The 13,189-nt window shown below is 54.9% G+C and overlaps 1 protein-coding gene across 8 annotated transcripts in view; it reads left to right on the top strand.

The window, feature by feature from the left end:
• Positions 1–13,189, top strand: part of LOC114069948 (dystrobrevin beta) — a 109,031-nt gene that overhangs the window by 88,757 nt on the left and 7,085 nt on the right. For 5 of the 8 annotated variants that reach the window (XM_027907096.1, XM_027907095.1, XM_027907094.1 and 2 more), the window contains 3 exons: positions 5,180–5,333; positions 9,533–9,622; positions 12,989–13,042. In XM_027907096.1, the coding sequence (XP_027762897.1) occupies positions 5,180–5,333; positions 9,533–9,622; positions 12,989–13,042 (298 nt within the window). Of the gene's footprint in view, positions 1–5,179; positions 5,365–9,532; positions 9,623–12,988; positions 13,043–13,189 lie in introns of those variants that run through there. The other 3 variants (XR_003573845.1, XR_003573846.1, XM_027907092.1) reach the window with 3 other exon arrangements.

Here is a 13,189-nt window from a genome sequence, read left to right as displayed (position 1 = left end):
CTTCCCTTCCCTTCCCTTCCCTTCCCTTCCCCGTTGCCCCCTTGGCCAGTGCAGCTCAGCTCTGCTGTTTCCCCCCTGCCTGGCCTGCCAGGTTTCTGTGGGGGCTGGGAAAGCCCCATCACTGCTCAGTCTGGGTCAGGTTGTGCCACGAGCAGGAAGGAGCTGTCACCCCAAAGATCCTCAGTTCTCCTTTCAGCCCAGCGAGGCTCCTGTCACATCCTGGACCTGCTCAGGTGTTGTGTCACGAGACACATGGCTGTCTCTGGGAATTGTGGCTTCAGAGACATTCCCCAAGGCATCATCCATAAGGAGATTGGGTTATTTCCTTCCTCCTAGAGATGAGGAATTGGAGAGCTTTGTAACAGCCCCTGCAAGTGCCACGTGGATGTGCAGGTGTAGCTCAGACCGTGGCATTTGGCCTTGGTGTCCTTTCCCAGGCAACAAGTGACAGGAAAAGAGGAAACCCTCAAGTTGCTGTAGGTGAGGTTTAGGTTGGATATTAGGGAACATTCCTTCATGGAAAGGGCTGCCCAGCCCTGGCACAGCTGCCCAGGGCAGGGGTGGAGTCCCCAACCATGGAGGGATTAAAAGCCACGTGGAGGTGGCACTTGGTGACATGGGCTAGTGGTGGCCTTGCAGTGCTGGGGGAACAGTTTTGGACTCGATGGCCTGAGAGATTTTTTTCCAACCCAAACAATTCTGTGATTCCACAATTCTGTGATTTTGGCTGCACTGATGTACAACGTGTTGTCCTCCCTGTGCTTTGAGCAGTGCCAGTGTTGGAGCTGCTTTGTCAGCTCAGGAGCTGGAGGGGTCCCAGTGCAGCAGCCAGAGCCGGTGGGGTCCTGGCCTGGGAGCTGCCACCACGGTTCCAGCTGGCAGCCCCAGGGCCAGCACGTGTTTCTCATGAGGGTGATTGTCAGGTCTTCACTGAAGCGACAATTTTCGGATCCTCCTTCGAGCCCCGAGCGCGTCGGGGCGAGTCGTGTGGGGCCCCGGAGCGAGGAGAGGGGAGCAGGGAGCACAGCCCTGCCCCATCCCCATCATGCTGTGCCACGATGTGACCTCACGAGGTGTTCTCAGAATCACTGTGTTTTCCAGAGGCCGCGTCACGGGGTGGGTGAGGGACATCCCCTCCTCCCCGCTGGCCGTGGGATGCAAATGGGCCCAGCCAGCTGCTGCCCAGCGGCTCAAAAGGAATTAAAATGAAAAATTCACGTGTTTCTCTAAGAATATAAATGCAGACAGCGTGTCTCAAAGAGGAGTGTCGGTGACAAAGTATTTCCTCTTGCCCAGGACTGAAGAGCCTGTGGAGGGGGTGTGGGCACTGCCAGCCCACCAGGATGGGCATTGCTGGGGTCCAGGTGTCCCCTTGGTCCAAGGACATAATGCCAGGACATGAGGGAATGACTTCCCACTGCCAGAGGGCAGGGTTAGATGGGATATTGGGAAGGAATTTGTGGCTCTGAGGGTGGGCAGGCCCTGGCACAGGTTGGGCAGAGAAGCTGTGGCTGCCTCTGGATCCCTGGCAGTGTCCCAGGCCAGGCTGGACGGGGCTTGGAGCAACCTGGGCTGGTGGGAGCTGTCCCTGCCCGTGGCAGGGGTGGCACTGGATGAGGTTTAAGGTCCCTTCCCACCCAAACCATTCTGGGATTCTGTGATCTGCAAAACCCACCATGGGCCAGTGTGGGGATGTGTTTGTCCCAAAGGGTAAAATCTGTCCCCTCACAGTTTAGGGAGATGTGTTGTGGGGCCTGGAGCCAGCACTGAGACCCTTCCCACCTGAAAGGGTGGTCAGGCCCTGGCAGGGGCTGCCCAGGGAGGTTTGGAGTGCCCAGCCCTGGAGGTGTCCCAGGCAGGCCTGGCCGTGGCACTCAGTGCTCTGGGCTGGGTGGGCATCGGGCACGAGGAGGATCCATGAGCTGGGAGGGCTTTTCCAACCTCAGGAATTCTGGGATTCCAAGTAACAAAATCTGTGGCTTTTCCTTTCCTCACACCTGCCACTGTCCATAGGTCTCCAGTGGTTACCAGGGACACGTGCTGAGGTCCCAGGGCAGGAGATGTGACCCGGGGAACGAGCTGCAAGGCATAAAATATTCAGCCCAGGAAATATTCCCACCCCCTCCTCTGGCTCCCTCCTGGGGAAAGGGGAGCTCTGGTTCCTCAGCCTGTCTCAGTGCAGGTGTTAGCCCCGTGTTTCCTCCTGGTTTTCCACCTTCATGGGTTGTTTCTCCTTCCCTGGCTGACTGCTTAGGCTCAGTCTGGGAGGAGGAGGAGAAGGAAGGAGCCACTGTCCCTGCCATGTCTCACAGGCTGCGCTGGGAGCACGAGGGGTGGGTATTTTCTGTCACAGATTTAATCCAATTCAGACACTCCTGCCTCTTCCTGGGTATTTTCAGGTGGTTTTTTTTAGGGTTCAGATTGAGGTTTTGGTGCAGGGAACAGAAGCTGCTGGTGTGACACGTGCATTTTTGGAAGATTTTTCCGTGGAAAGGTGCCGTTTCCCTCCTGCAGCCCCGTCCCTTTCCGACGCTGTGCCACAAGGACACGTCACTCACGCCTTTCAATCCCCGATTAATTAATGCAGTTTCAAAATGACAATTTTCCACACGGCTGGGTTTTCGTGTTACTACAGATACCGACTCAGGGCTGGCAGGGAGTGGGGGATGAGCTGGAGCTGCGTCCACTCTGAGCAGCATCTCAGCCCTGGGAGCTCCCGTGGGAGCGTCACAGGGTGATGGTGGTGTCACCGTCAGGGGGGTGATGGTGGTGTCACCGTCAGGGGGGTGATGGTGGTGTCACCGTTAGGGGGGTGATGGTGGTGTCACCGTTAGGGGGGTGATGGTGGTGTCACTGTTAGGGAGGTGATGGTGGTGTCACTGTTAGCATAGTAATGGTGGTGTCACCATTAGCAGCGTGCTGGTGGTGTCACCACTCTATGTGGCACTGATGGTGTCACCACTGGAAGGGCTGGCTGTGTGACTGTTAGCGAGGTGCCAGGAGTGTCATCGTGGGATGCTGGCAGCATCACCCCTGCACAGAGTGCTGGCAGTGTCACCTCTGTGTGGGGTGCTGGTGGTGTCACCATTGCTCGGGGTGCTGGGGTGTCAGCACTGGTGGAGATGCTGGAGGTGGCACCTCTGTGCAGGGTGCTGGTGGTGTCACCGTCGCAGGGGGTGCTGGCAGTGTCACCAGGCACAGGGTGCTGTGGGTGCCACTGCTGTGAAGGGTGTCAGGGGTGTCACCTTGCACAGGGTCCTGGCAGTGTCACCATTATACAGGGTCCTTGTCTGTGTCACCACACTGAGGGTCCTGGCAGTGTCACCACACTCAGGGTCCTGGCAGTGTCACCACACTCAGGGTGCTGGCAGTGTCACCGCTGGACGTGGTGCTGGCAGTGTCACCACACTCAGGGTCCTGGCAGTGTCACCACACTCAGGGTCCTGGCAGTGTCACCGCTGGACGTGGTGCTGGCAGTGTCACCACACAGTCCCCACTGTGCCAGCCGTGTTGCCCCGGTAACTGCTGCACGTCACAGGGAGCAAACCATGAGCAGGCTTAGAAAAGGCCACAAAACCAAAGGCACAGACTCCTCGGGGGCTCTGAGGGGTTGGGAGGCTCCGTGCCCTCAGTCCCCGGCGGGTGAGGAGCAGGTGGTGCCTTTGCTTGGTGGCAGTGTGGGGACATCACTTAAATAAAAATATAAACACAGTCACAGGTCATGAACCCCCGGCAGCACAGCCAGGAACAGTGGGAGCCAGGCTGGGAGAGCTGAGAGGGCTCACCTGGGGAAGAGAAGGATCCAGGGAGACCCGAGAGCCCCTTCCAGGGCCTAAAGGGGCTCCAGGAGAGCTGGAGAGGGACTGGGGACAAGGCATGGAGGGACAGGACACAGGGAATGGTTTCCCACTGCCAGAGGGCAGGGACAGATGGGAGATTGGGAAGGAATTGTTGGCTGTGAGGGTGGGCAGGCCCTGGCACAGGTTGGGCAGAGAAGCTGTGGCTGCCCCTGGATCCCTGGAAGTGTCCCAGGCCAGGTTGGATGGGGCTTGGAGCAACCTGGGCTGGTGGGAGGTGTCCCTGCCCATGGCAGGGGGTGGCACTGGATGAGGTTTGAGGTCCCTTCCCACCCAAACCATTCTGGAATCCTGTGAGTCTCTTTGTAAAGGTCCTTAAATGCCCAGCAAGGGGCATCACTTGGTGGGTGCTTCTCATTCTCTCCCGTGGGCACCACACACTGAGGACATAACTGAGCTCATATTTTTTTTAAACACAGAGCCAATAAGCCCATTTCTGTCCTCTCCTGTACTTCCCTTTTCCTCACAACAGTCCCTCTCCTTCCCCTGCTCATCACACCAGTGCCCAACCCTTAGTCGAGCTCTGGAGGCTTTACTGGGGCAGAAACTTGGCAGCCAGTGGGAGCTTTCCAGAGTGAATATTGCACAAGTTCCCTCTGAGCCTTCAGTGGTTCTGTGTATGTTTGGGATTTGGTGTGAAATCCAGTGGGATTTGAGTCCATAGGCAGCACCTGACAGACCCTTGGGGCTGTCCCTGGCCACTGAGTAGGGAGGGCACCAGAAGCTGTATCAGGGACTGGCACCCCTGGAGCAAAGCTGCTCTTGAGGCTCTTGGAGTGGCACAGCAGAGATGGGGTGGGTTGGGCTGGAAGAAAAACCTAAAATAAAATTCACTAGGTTAGAAATAAGTAAGGTTAAATAAAGATATATAAAATATAAAAATACATAATATCCATTAAAAATACGTAATATCCATTAAAATAAATAAAATATATAAAAATGCATAAAATACATACGTAACATGTATAAATGCTTAAAACGTGAAACGTGTGAAATTATGAAAACAAAATACATTAAAGTATCCAAATTTATTAAAATGCATTGAAATGAATCAATGAAGTGCTGCACCCACTGTGCCTCCACCACAAGGCCCTCCCACGGCACCCCCCGCTCATACATCACATCCTCACTCAGACCGAGAGCGTTTTTGGGGAAGAGCCTTCCCTTGCACGTCCCTTTTCGTTTGTTTGTTTGTTTGTTTTTGCAGAATTATTTTTAGCCATTGACCCCCCCCAAAAAAAAAAAAAAAAGAGAGAGAGGAGAGGAGAGAGAGAGAGAGCCAAGTGTGTAACGTGGGAGGTGTGTGTGGTGTCTCCCGGCAGGCGCAGGCGGCGGGCTCGGCTCAGCCCTCGCCCACCCACGGCCGCCCCATCCCGATGCCCGTCAGATCCAGCTCCGCCGGGTCCACCCCCACCCACGGCCCGCAGGACGCGCTCGCTGGAGTCGGGGGGGACGTGCAGGAGGCCTTCACACAAGGTGAGGATCTGAACAGAGGCCTTCACACAAGGTGAGGATCTGAGTGTCCCCCGGGGCACGGCCGTGTCCAACCCCGTGGCATCGCAGGAGACGGGGATGCACCTCGGATATCGGGGAGAAACCCTTCCCTGGGAGGGTGGGCAGGCCCTGGCACAGGTTGCCCAGAGAAGCTGTGGCTGCCCCTGCATCCCTGGGAGTGTCCAAGGCCAGGTTGGACGGGGCTTGGAGCAACCAGGGCTGGTGAAAGTTGTCCTGGAAGGGGTTGGAACTGGATGTCCCTTCCCACCCAAACCATTCCATGATTCCGTGTTCAACAGACACAGAACTCACCATATTGAGACAATAATTACAGAGCCCTTTCCTGTTCCCCAGACCAAAGACTTTGGGGGCATATTTTGGACTTCATTAAGTTATTGCTGTGAGGATGATCTTCCCTGCAAGGAAAGGATCTTCCAACCCAGCAAGTTACGCCCACAAGTAGTTTAAGAATTAAACATTACAAACTGGTCGTATTTACAAATCTGGTGACTGAACTATGAGGAAAAAAGTAGTTTAATGACTGAAAAGAGGCAAACAAGCAGCCCAGCAATCCAGAGTGTTTAGCCAACAGCAGCAGTGGGCAGATGTTTTTTCAGCCCCACCCTCTGTGGGCAGCGGGAGTTCAGACTCACCTGCTGCTCTTACTTTTAAACATAAAGAAGTTTTACAGTCACAAGTTTCAAGAAAATCCACGTTTTCCACGTCACAGCTGTGTCAGCTCACAGGGGGTCCAAAATACGAAGACAAGCAGATGAGGTGGACGCTTGCTGAGCTCGGTGCAGACACTGCCCCTGCCTCAAACACGGAAGAGGTTTGGCCGTGGCGATGCCAGGAGGCAGCAAGCAAAGATGGGACTGCCAGTCTGGTGTCAAGAAACTTGGCAAATATTGTGTTCCCTTCAGTGACCATTTCACTGCAAAGGAGGGGGAATTGGTCACTCTTCAGTCCTACCTATTTCAGCTCCACTCCTGGTGAAGGAAGCCCCCCCCAGCTGGAAGGGGTGCCCACACCCTGCATTTCTCAGTGCTGGCACTTGGGGTTTAAACACTCTTTTCTCTCCTTTTGCCCATCTTGGTCCAGAACTCTTCATCTTTTGTGCTCCAGGAGCATCCTGGGAGTTGGAGCTGTGAGAAAAACAGCAGCAGGGCCTGGTCATCCTATTCTGACATCCTATTCTGTGATGGTTCTTCTAAACATCACATCTTTGAAAGTGGACATCCACTCATCTTTGTTGTTCTTGTCAGTGACAGTGAAAGAAAGAAGGACAGAAAATCCACCTCTCCCTAAAGCAGGGGTGAGGACTTCACCCCTGTGTGGGCAAAGCCAAGGGGTGGGCAGCAACCAACACAAGTTGGACTCAGTCTTGGAGGTCTTTTCCAGCCTTAATGATTCTCTGATTCTTCCTGTGGACCTCATGGTGCTTCCTGGGAAATCCCACTGGATATCAGGAGTTGTGGTCAGTCCCGTGCAGTGAACAAGAGCCTTCACCTCGATGCAGAGGTGGTTTATGCCTTTGAAAGATGACAGGTCACCTCATGTGGAGTCACGGAGCTGGAGGTGGCTTCTCATTCCTGGGAGGGAAGATTGTGAATAGAAGCATCAAATCCCTTTGTCAGATGGATGGACTCCCTCTCCAAACAAACCAAACATGGAAATAAACCTCCCAGAACTGACACTGCATCTCCAAACCAAACAGATTTTAAATAGCAGTCTGCATTTGTCAGGTGCTCGGTGGATATATCCTCCTGGAGTGATCTGGAATGATCTCCCCCTTTGCCCAAAGGAGCTGCTGCGAGCAGAAGGTGAGGGAAGAGGCTGTGAAATGGCAGCAGAGGAGCAGGAGTGTCAGTGAACACTTTCAGCTGGTGCCAGTGAACACATTGAACTGGTGTTAAATTGGTGCTGCAGTGAGGGCCGGGAGCCCTCAGCCCCAGAGCCCTCAGCACAGGGAGGAGCGGCCGCTGCGCGTTCGCCAGAGCTCTGGCCGGTGATGGGGGACGTCCTCTCCAAGATCTACGGCCCCTCTGGGAGGAGGAGGTGCCTTTTCCTCGTCCCATCAGTAGGAACAAGCTCCTCATCTGCGAGCACTCCCAGCACCGAGAGCAGAGCAGGCATTTCCAGGGAGGCAGGGTGCCAAATACCAGAGGCGAGCGCTCCATCTGTTGCTGTGGGTGGTCCAGTCGCCTCCTCTTCATCTCCACAGCAAGTTTGGTGGTGCAGCCCAGAGCTCTCCGTTGATTCCTTTGGCAGCTGCCTGTCCTTCCCCCCGTGCAGGATCCCTTCCTTCCCCCAGGATGTGAAGTGGAGCAGCAGCACCGTGAGCCTGACCAGGCACTGATCTGCTGCTGGGAGTAACAACCACGTGAGGATGGCAGGACGTGAAAATGCCGGATCTCCCATCGTTTTCCAGCCTTCCCTGGGCATCCCCATTTGCTCTGTACCCATCTGCCTTTTCCTGGGAAAGCCATGGCAAGGCAAACCCCTCCCTGCAGCCACCAGAGCCTTCCTGGCTCAAGCTGATGTCATTAATCAAGGGCTCGTAGCTGCCTCTCCCCTAACGACGCTCCTTCGTCGGGACCTGCCGATATCGCCCAGAGTGAAAACTTGTGGTTTCTCCAGGTTTTTAACACCTGACAGCCTCTCAAATATGCCTTGCAACGAACCAGGTGTTGTAGAAAACTATTCAGGGCTGGGCCGACGTGCTGCAGCCACGTCCCGGCAGCACGGTGGGGACTGGAACAACAAATCCACAGACATCCCTCAGTGCACGGATTTTATGGGCCATTTTAACAAAAACATTGACATTATTTATGCTAACTTTCGCATATCCACCAGATTCTTATTAAATGTGACAGTGGGAGAGAGGAGCAGAAGGGAGTGAAGCTCTGGGTGCTGTTCCACCTCTTCTGTGACCTTGGAGTGGGCAGAGAAGCCAGCAGCTCATCTTTCCTCCCAGGGCACAGATCTGTGAGCTTCCCCATCAGTGTGGAAAATTCTAGAGCAGGAAACCTTTGAAGGATTGGATCCCAGTGATCTTCATCAGGCAGTTTTGAGGTTAGAAAAGTTTCCTCCATAGGTGATCTCTTGATCTTCCACTTAGTAGAGGATTACCAAGATTGATGTTTGGAGATCACCAAGTGTGACAGTATTATGATAAAACATCCTGGTAGTTTCTGGCTGCCATCAAGTTATAAAATCAATTCTGCTGTTGATCATCTCAACAAAGAAGAAAACAATCCCTTGGGAATTCTTGGATCCACTGCTGCCACCAGAAAGGTGGACACTCCTCTCCTCATAACCACAGTGGTGGCTGATTCAATGACTAGAAAAACTCTTCCAAGGAAAAAAAAAAAAAAAGTGGTCTCCAGACTCTGTAATAAGTTTCCTGGAATGATCCTTCCGGAAAGGCAGTCTGCACAATTAGTGCTATTTCATATTAATCACGCAAAATCAGGCAAATCCGAGGCCAGTGGAGAACACAGGAAACAGGATAAAATAGCGATGTTTTCACATAATAAAATAATTGAAAGTCCCAGCCAGGAGGGCTCCAGGGGCTGCTGCCCAGGGGTGTCCAGGGGGGATCATATCCAGCTGTTCCACCAGGGGAACATGAGACCAGGCTGGTCCCAGCCCCATCCAGCCTGGCCTTGAACACTTCCAGGGATGGGGCAGCCACCGCCGTGATCCGAGAGGATCCCTGGGTTCCCAGCATCACAGGAGGCAACAAGCATCACACAGGGCCAGTCCCCCAGCTGTGTGACACTGAGGAAAAGGATTCCTTCCTCCAGCCCTGCAGGAGGGTGACAACTCCAATAGCTTTTATCCCACTCAAACCTCAGTGATGTCGAGAGTGACTCTGCCCAGAGGAGGAGGAGGAGGAGGAGGATGAGCCACCCCATGGCCCCGGTCACGGGGGGGCTGTCTGTGCCCTTGTGCTGCCATGCCATAGAGAGGAGCATGAGGCAGAGGAATGAGGCAGAGCTGGGCTGTGCCAGGGCAAATCCCCATCTCTGCTGCTTTGGTGGCCCTGGGGGTGTCCCAGCACCACCCCGGGGGGACCTCGTGGGGACCGGTGAAGCCGAGCGCGGTGACGTGAGGAGTTGGGGCAGTGGCAGCTGGCACAGGTGATTCCTGACTTCTGTGTGTCTGCTCTGCCCCAGGTACGAGGAGGAACCTCCGCAATGACCTGCTGGTGGCGGCCGATTCCATCACCAACACCATGTCCTCGCTGGTGAAGGAGCTTCACTCAGGTAAGATTCAGCAGCACAGGAAGAAGAGAAATGGAAGCCACAGGCTGGAGATTTTTTTGTTAAAACTGAAGCATAATCTGAGGTTATGTGTCTGTGTTCTCAATGAAAAATCATTTTTGTAGCCAACACCCTCGGCCTGGGCAGTGCTGGGAATGGGCTCGATGACCTTGGAGGGCTTTTCCAACCTCAGTCATTCCATGGTTTTATCACTGAGAACTCCAACACCTTCTGAAGAGACTTCCCATCGGTTTTATCCCTGGTGGGGAGGGCAGTACCCTGCGCATACAGCCCTGGGGTATCACCAGTGGCACCATGGAGACAGCCCCCGTCCCCTCCCTGCTGCTCCCATTGATCAGAGCGTGGATCACAGCATGGAGCTGCTTTTCCAGAGCATCTCCTGGGAGAGGGGCCCCCTCCCAGTCCCACTTCTGGAAGCCAGAGCCCGTTAATGACACAGTCAGAAGGTGGAGCAGATTTTTGGAGTGTCCCCAAATCCCTGCTTAGCCCTGCAATACTTGGGCAGAGGTGAGACCCTCTGCCATGAATCCTTGTCAGACACTGTAACCACGTTTATAAAATGCACACGAGGCCAATTGCATCCCTTGTTATTGAACATCGACGTGGAAAGCAGATAATTATTCCCTCTGTGCCAGGGGAGCTGAACTCCCTGGTGGGGCCAGAGCAGGTCCTGCGTCACCGAGGGACGTGTCCTGTGGGCCTCGGGCCTGTCAGCAATGGAGGTGTGGCCATTTAGTGCTCCAGCAGCCTGTTTCAGGAGGAATTTCTTCATGGAAAGGGTGGTCAGGCACTGGAAGGGGCTGCTCAGGGAGGTTTGGAGTGCCCAGCCCTGGAGGGGTCCGAGGAATGGCCGGACATGGCACTGGTCTGGTTGAAAAGGTGGGGGGATCAGTCACAGGTTGGACTTGATGATCCATGAGGGCTTTTTCCAACCTAAATGCTCCTGGGATTCTGTTCCTGGGCTGCCTTTGCTGTTAAGGAAGAAGGAAGGTGTTGTGTGTCCAGAGGGACCCTCCTGGCCCCTGTTCCACCTCCCCCAGCCCTGGGCTGGACCCACACTTGTGTCACACAGTCCCCCCCTCAGCTCCTCCCAGTCCGTGACAGACCCCACGAGGCTCTGCCCGTGATGGAGCCGTCACAGTGATAAAAAGGGCTGATGTTTTACTGCCCAGCAGTAAATTCCCCCTCTCCAGCCCCGTGTCCTGGCTGTGGAGGCAGCTGGGAGTTAATAAAGTTGTCCATAGTTGACAGCAGCACCGCCAGTGCCATGGCAGGGCCGCCTGTTCCTCCCATAAATCACCTCAGCTCTTCCCCCGGGGCTGAAACACAGAGAACAAACCCCCTGCCCAGAGCAGACTCTGCAGTCTTTGATTTTTTTTTGTTTCCCATAGCAGAGCAGGTGTTGTAGAATCATGGAATTGTGGGATATCCTGAGTTGGATCCACAGGGATCATCCAGTCCAACCCCTGGCCCTGCCCAGGACACCCCAACAATCCCCCCCTGTCCCTCAGAGCGTTGTCCAAACCCTCCCTGAGCTCTGGCAGCCTTGGGGCTGTGCCCATTCCCTGGGGAGCCTGTTCAGTGCCAACCACCCTCTGGGGGAGGAACCTTGTCCCTAAATCCAGCCTAACCCTCCCTGGCACAGCTCCAGCTGTTCCCCTGGGTCCTGTCACTGTCCCAGCCGTGTCAGGGACGTGCAAAGCCCTGTGGATCACGAGGGGGTGAGAGTGGAGTGAAAATGGAGGTACTGACAGGCCCCTGCTCGAGGAGATGCAGAGACCAAGGGAGGCTCCCCTGAAATGTCTGAAGTGGTTGTGTAAATTAGGAAAAGCATGAGTTATCCTCAGCTGACAGAGCCAGCGGGATTTCACACATCCTGTCCCGGAGGTGAGCTGTGGGAACAGACACCTCCCCCGGCCCAGCTCCCCCGTGCAGCCCCAGCAGGTGTGTGGGGAGGGGCTGGGAGACACCAGTGCCTGCACCTCCCACCCTCTGTGTGCCTCTGGTGCCTCTGCTCCAGCCCAGGGAACAGATTCTCTTGGAAGGGGGACACTGCAGTGTCACCCCATCCTTGGGAGGCTTCCTGGGATGTTTTGATCGGCCTCTCCTGCCTTCTCCTGCAGTGATGTCAGGGCAGGGTTAGGTGGGATCTCAGGGAAAGGTTCCTCCCCCAGAGGGTGGTTGGCACTGAACAGGCTCCCCAGGGAATGGGCACGGCCCCAAGGCTGCCAGAGCTCAGGGAGGGTTTGGACAACGCTCTGAGGGACAGGGTGGGATTGTTGGGGTGTCTCTGCAGGGCCAGAGGTTGGACTGGATGATCCTTGGGGGTCCCTCCCTATTCAGGAGATTCTGGGATAGAATCCTGGAGTCACAGAATTATGGAATCACAAAATCACTGAGGTTGAAGAAGATCTCCAAGACCCTCAAGTCCAGCTGTTCCCCCAGCACTGCTGAGGCTGTCACTAACCCATGTCCCCAAGTGCCACACAATAATCCACCCAGTAATCATCTCATGCTCCCTGTGCTTCTGAGGGAACACTGATCCCGTTTTTACTCTGTCTGAACCTGCTGGTCTTCACGCAGGAGGCGAGTCCAAGACCCAACACTGAGCTCCAGGTCACACCCCTGGTTATTCCAAATGCATTTGGTTTTGTCCCTGCTCCCCTTGGCTCTCTCATTAAGGACCCCCTGCAGCCATTGCCGAGTGGGCACGGGCTGTGTGACCCCCCTGTCTCACCATCCTGCTCTCAAAGCCACAAAGGACACGTGTATAAACGTTTATCAGGTCCCTTGGACCGGATGCATTCCCAACACCTCCAGTTGTGCCTCTCACTGGAGGGTTTCTCCCTTTCTTTGCTCTCCTGCACCATGTGTGGAGGCAGAAGCCACATCTCCCTCAGGACAACCATCACCTGTTTGCACTGGTCTCATTGAAACAAGAGAAGAGCCACCACCTGGGGAAGAGTGTGACCTCCTGCTCCCGCTCTGCTGTGCAAATACAGGCCTGGCCATAAACTCACTCTGCTTATCCCCAGTTAAACACAACCAACCCCCAGCTCTCACCACGAAACCAGTGAAATCCAGGAGGAATTCCTTCATGGGAAGGGTTGTCAGGCACTGTAAGGAGATGTCCAAGGAGGTGGTGGAGTCCCCATCCCTGGAGGGACTTAAAAGGCACGTGGATGTGGCGCTTGGGGACGTGGGTTAGTGGTGGTCTGGCAGTGCTGGGGGATGGTTGGACTCAGTGGTCTGGGACGGCTTTTCCAACCCAAACCATTCCATGATTCTCTCTCTTCTCTCACCCACCTGTCTCCTGTCAGCTTTTTTTCTTTTCTTTTCTTCCTGAAGCAGAGGAAGAAGACGAAGAAGAAACAGGGAAGCTGCAGAACGGGAAGGACCGAGGTGAGGGGACAGACGTGTCTCAGAGCTGGGAAGCGTTTTGAAACTTGCTCCTCTGTGTGTTCACCATCTCTGAAGCCCCACCAGGAGCTCTGGGTGCAGGTGGATGGCTCTGGATGTGTATGGATGGCTCTGGATGAGTGTGGATGG

Source organism: Empidonax traillii, unplaced genomic scaffold (assembly GCF_003031625.1).
Source record: "Empidonax traillii isolate 1590-97213 ecotype Southwest subspecies unplaced genomic scaffold, ASM303162v1 scaffold1399:size139372, whole genome shotgun sequence".
NCBI lineage: Eukaryota > Metazoa > Chordata > Aves > Passeriformes > Tyrannidae > Empidonax > Empidonax traillii.
The sequence above is the reverse complement of the archived record's forward strand: the minus strand, read 5'-3'. Positions and strand labels throughout refer to the sequence as shown.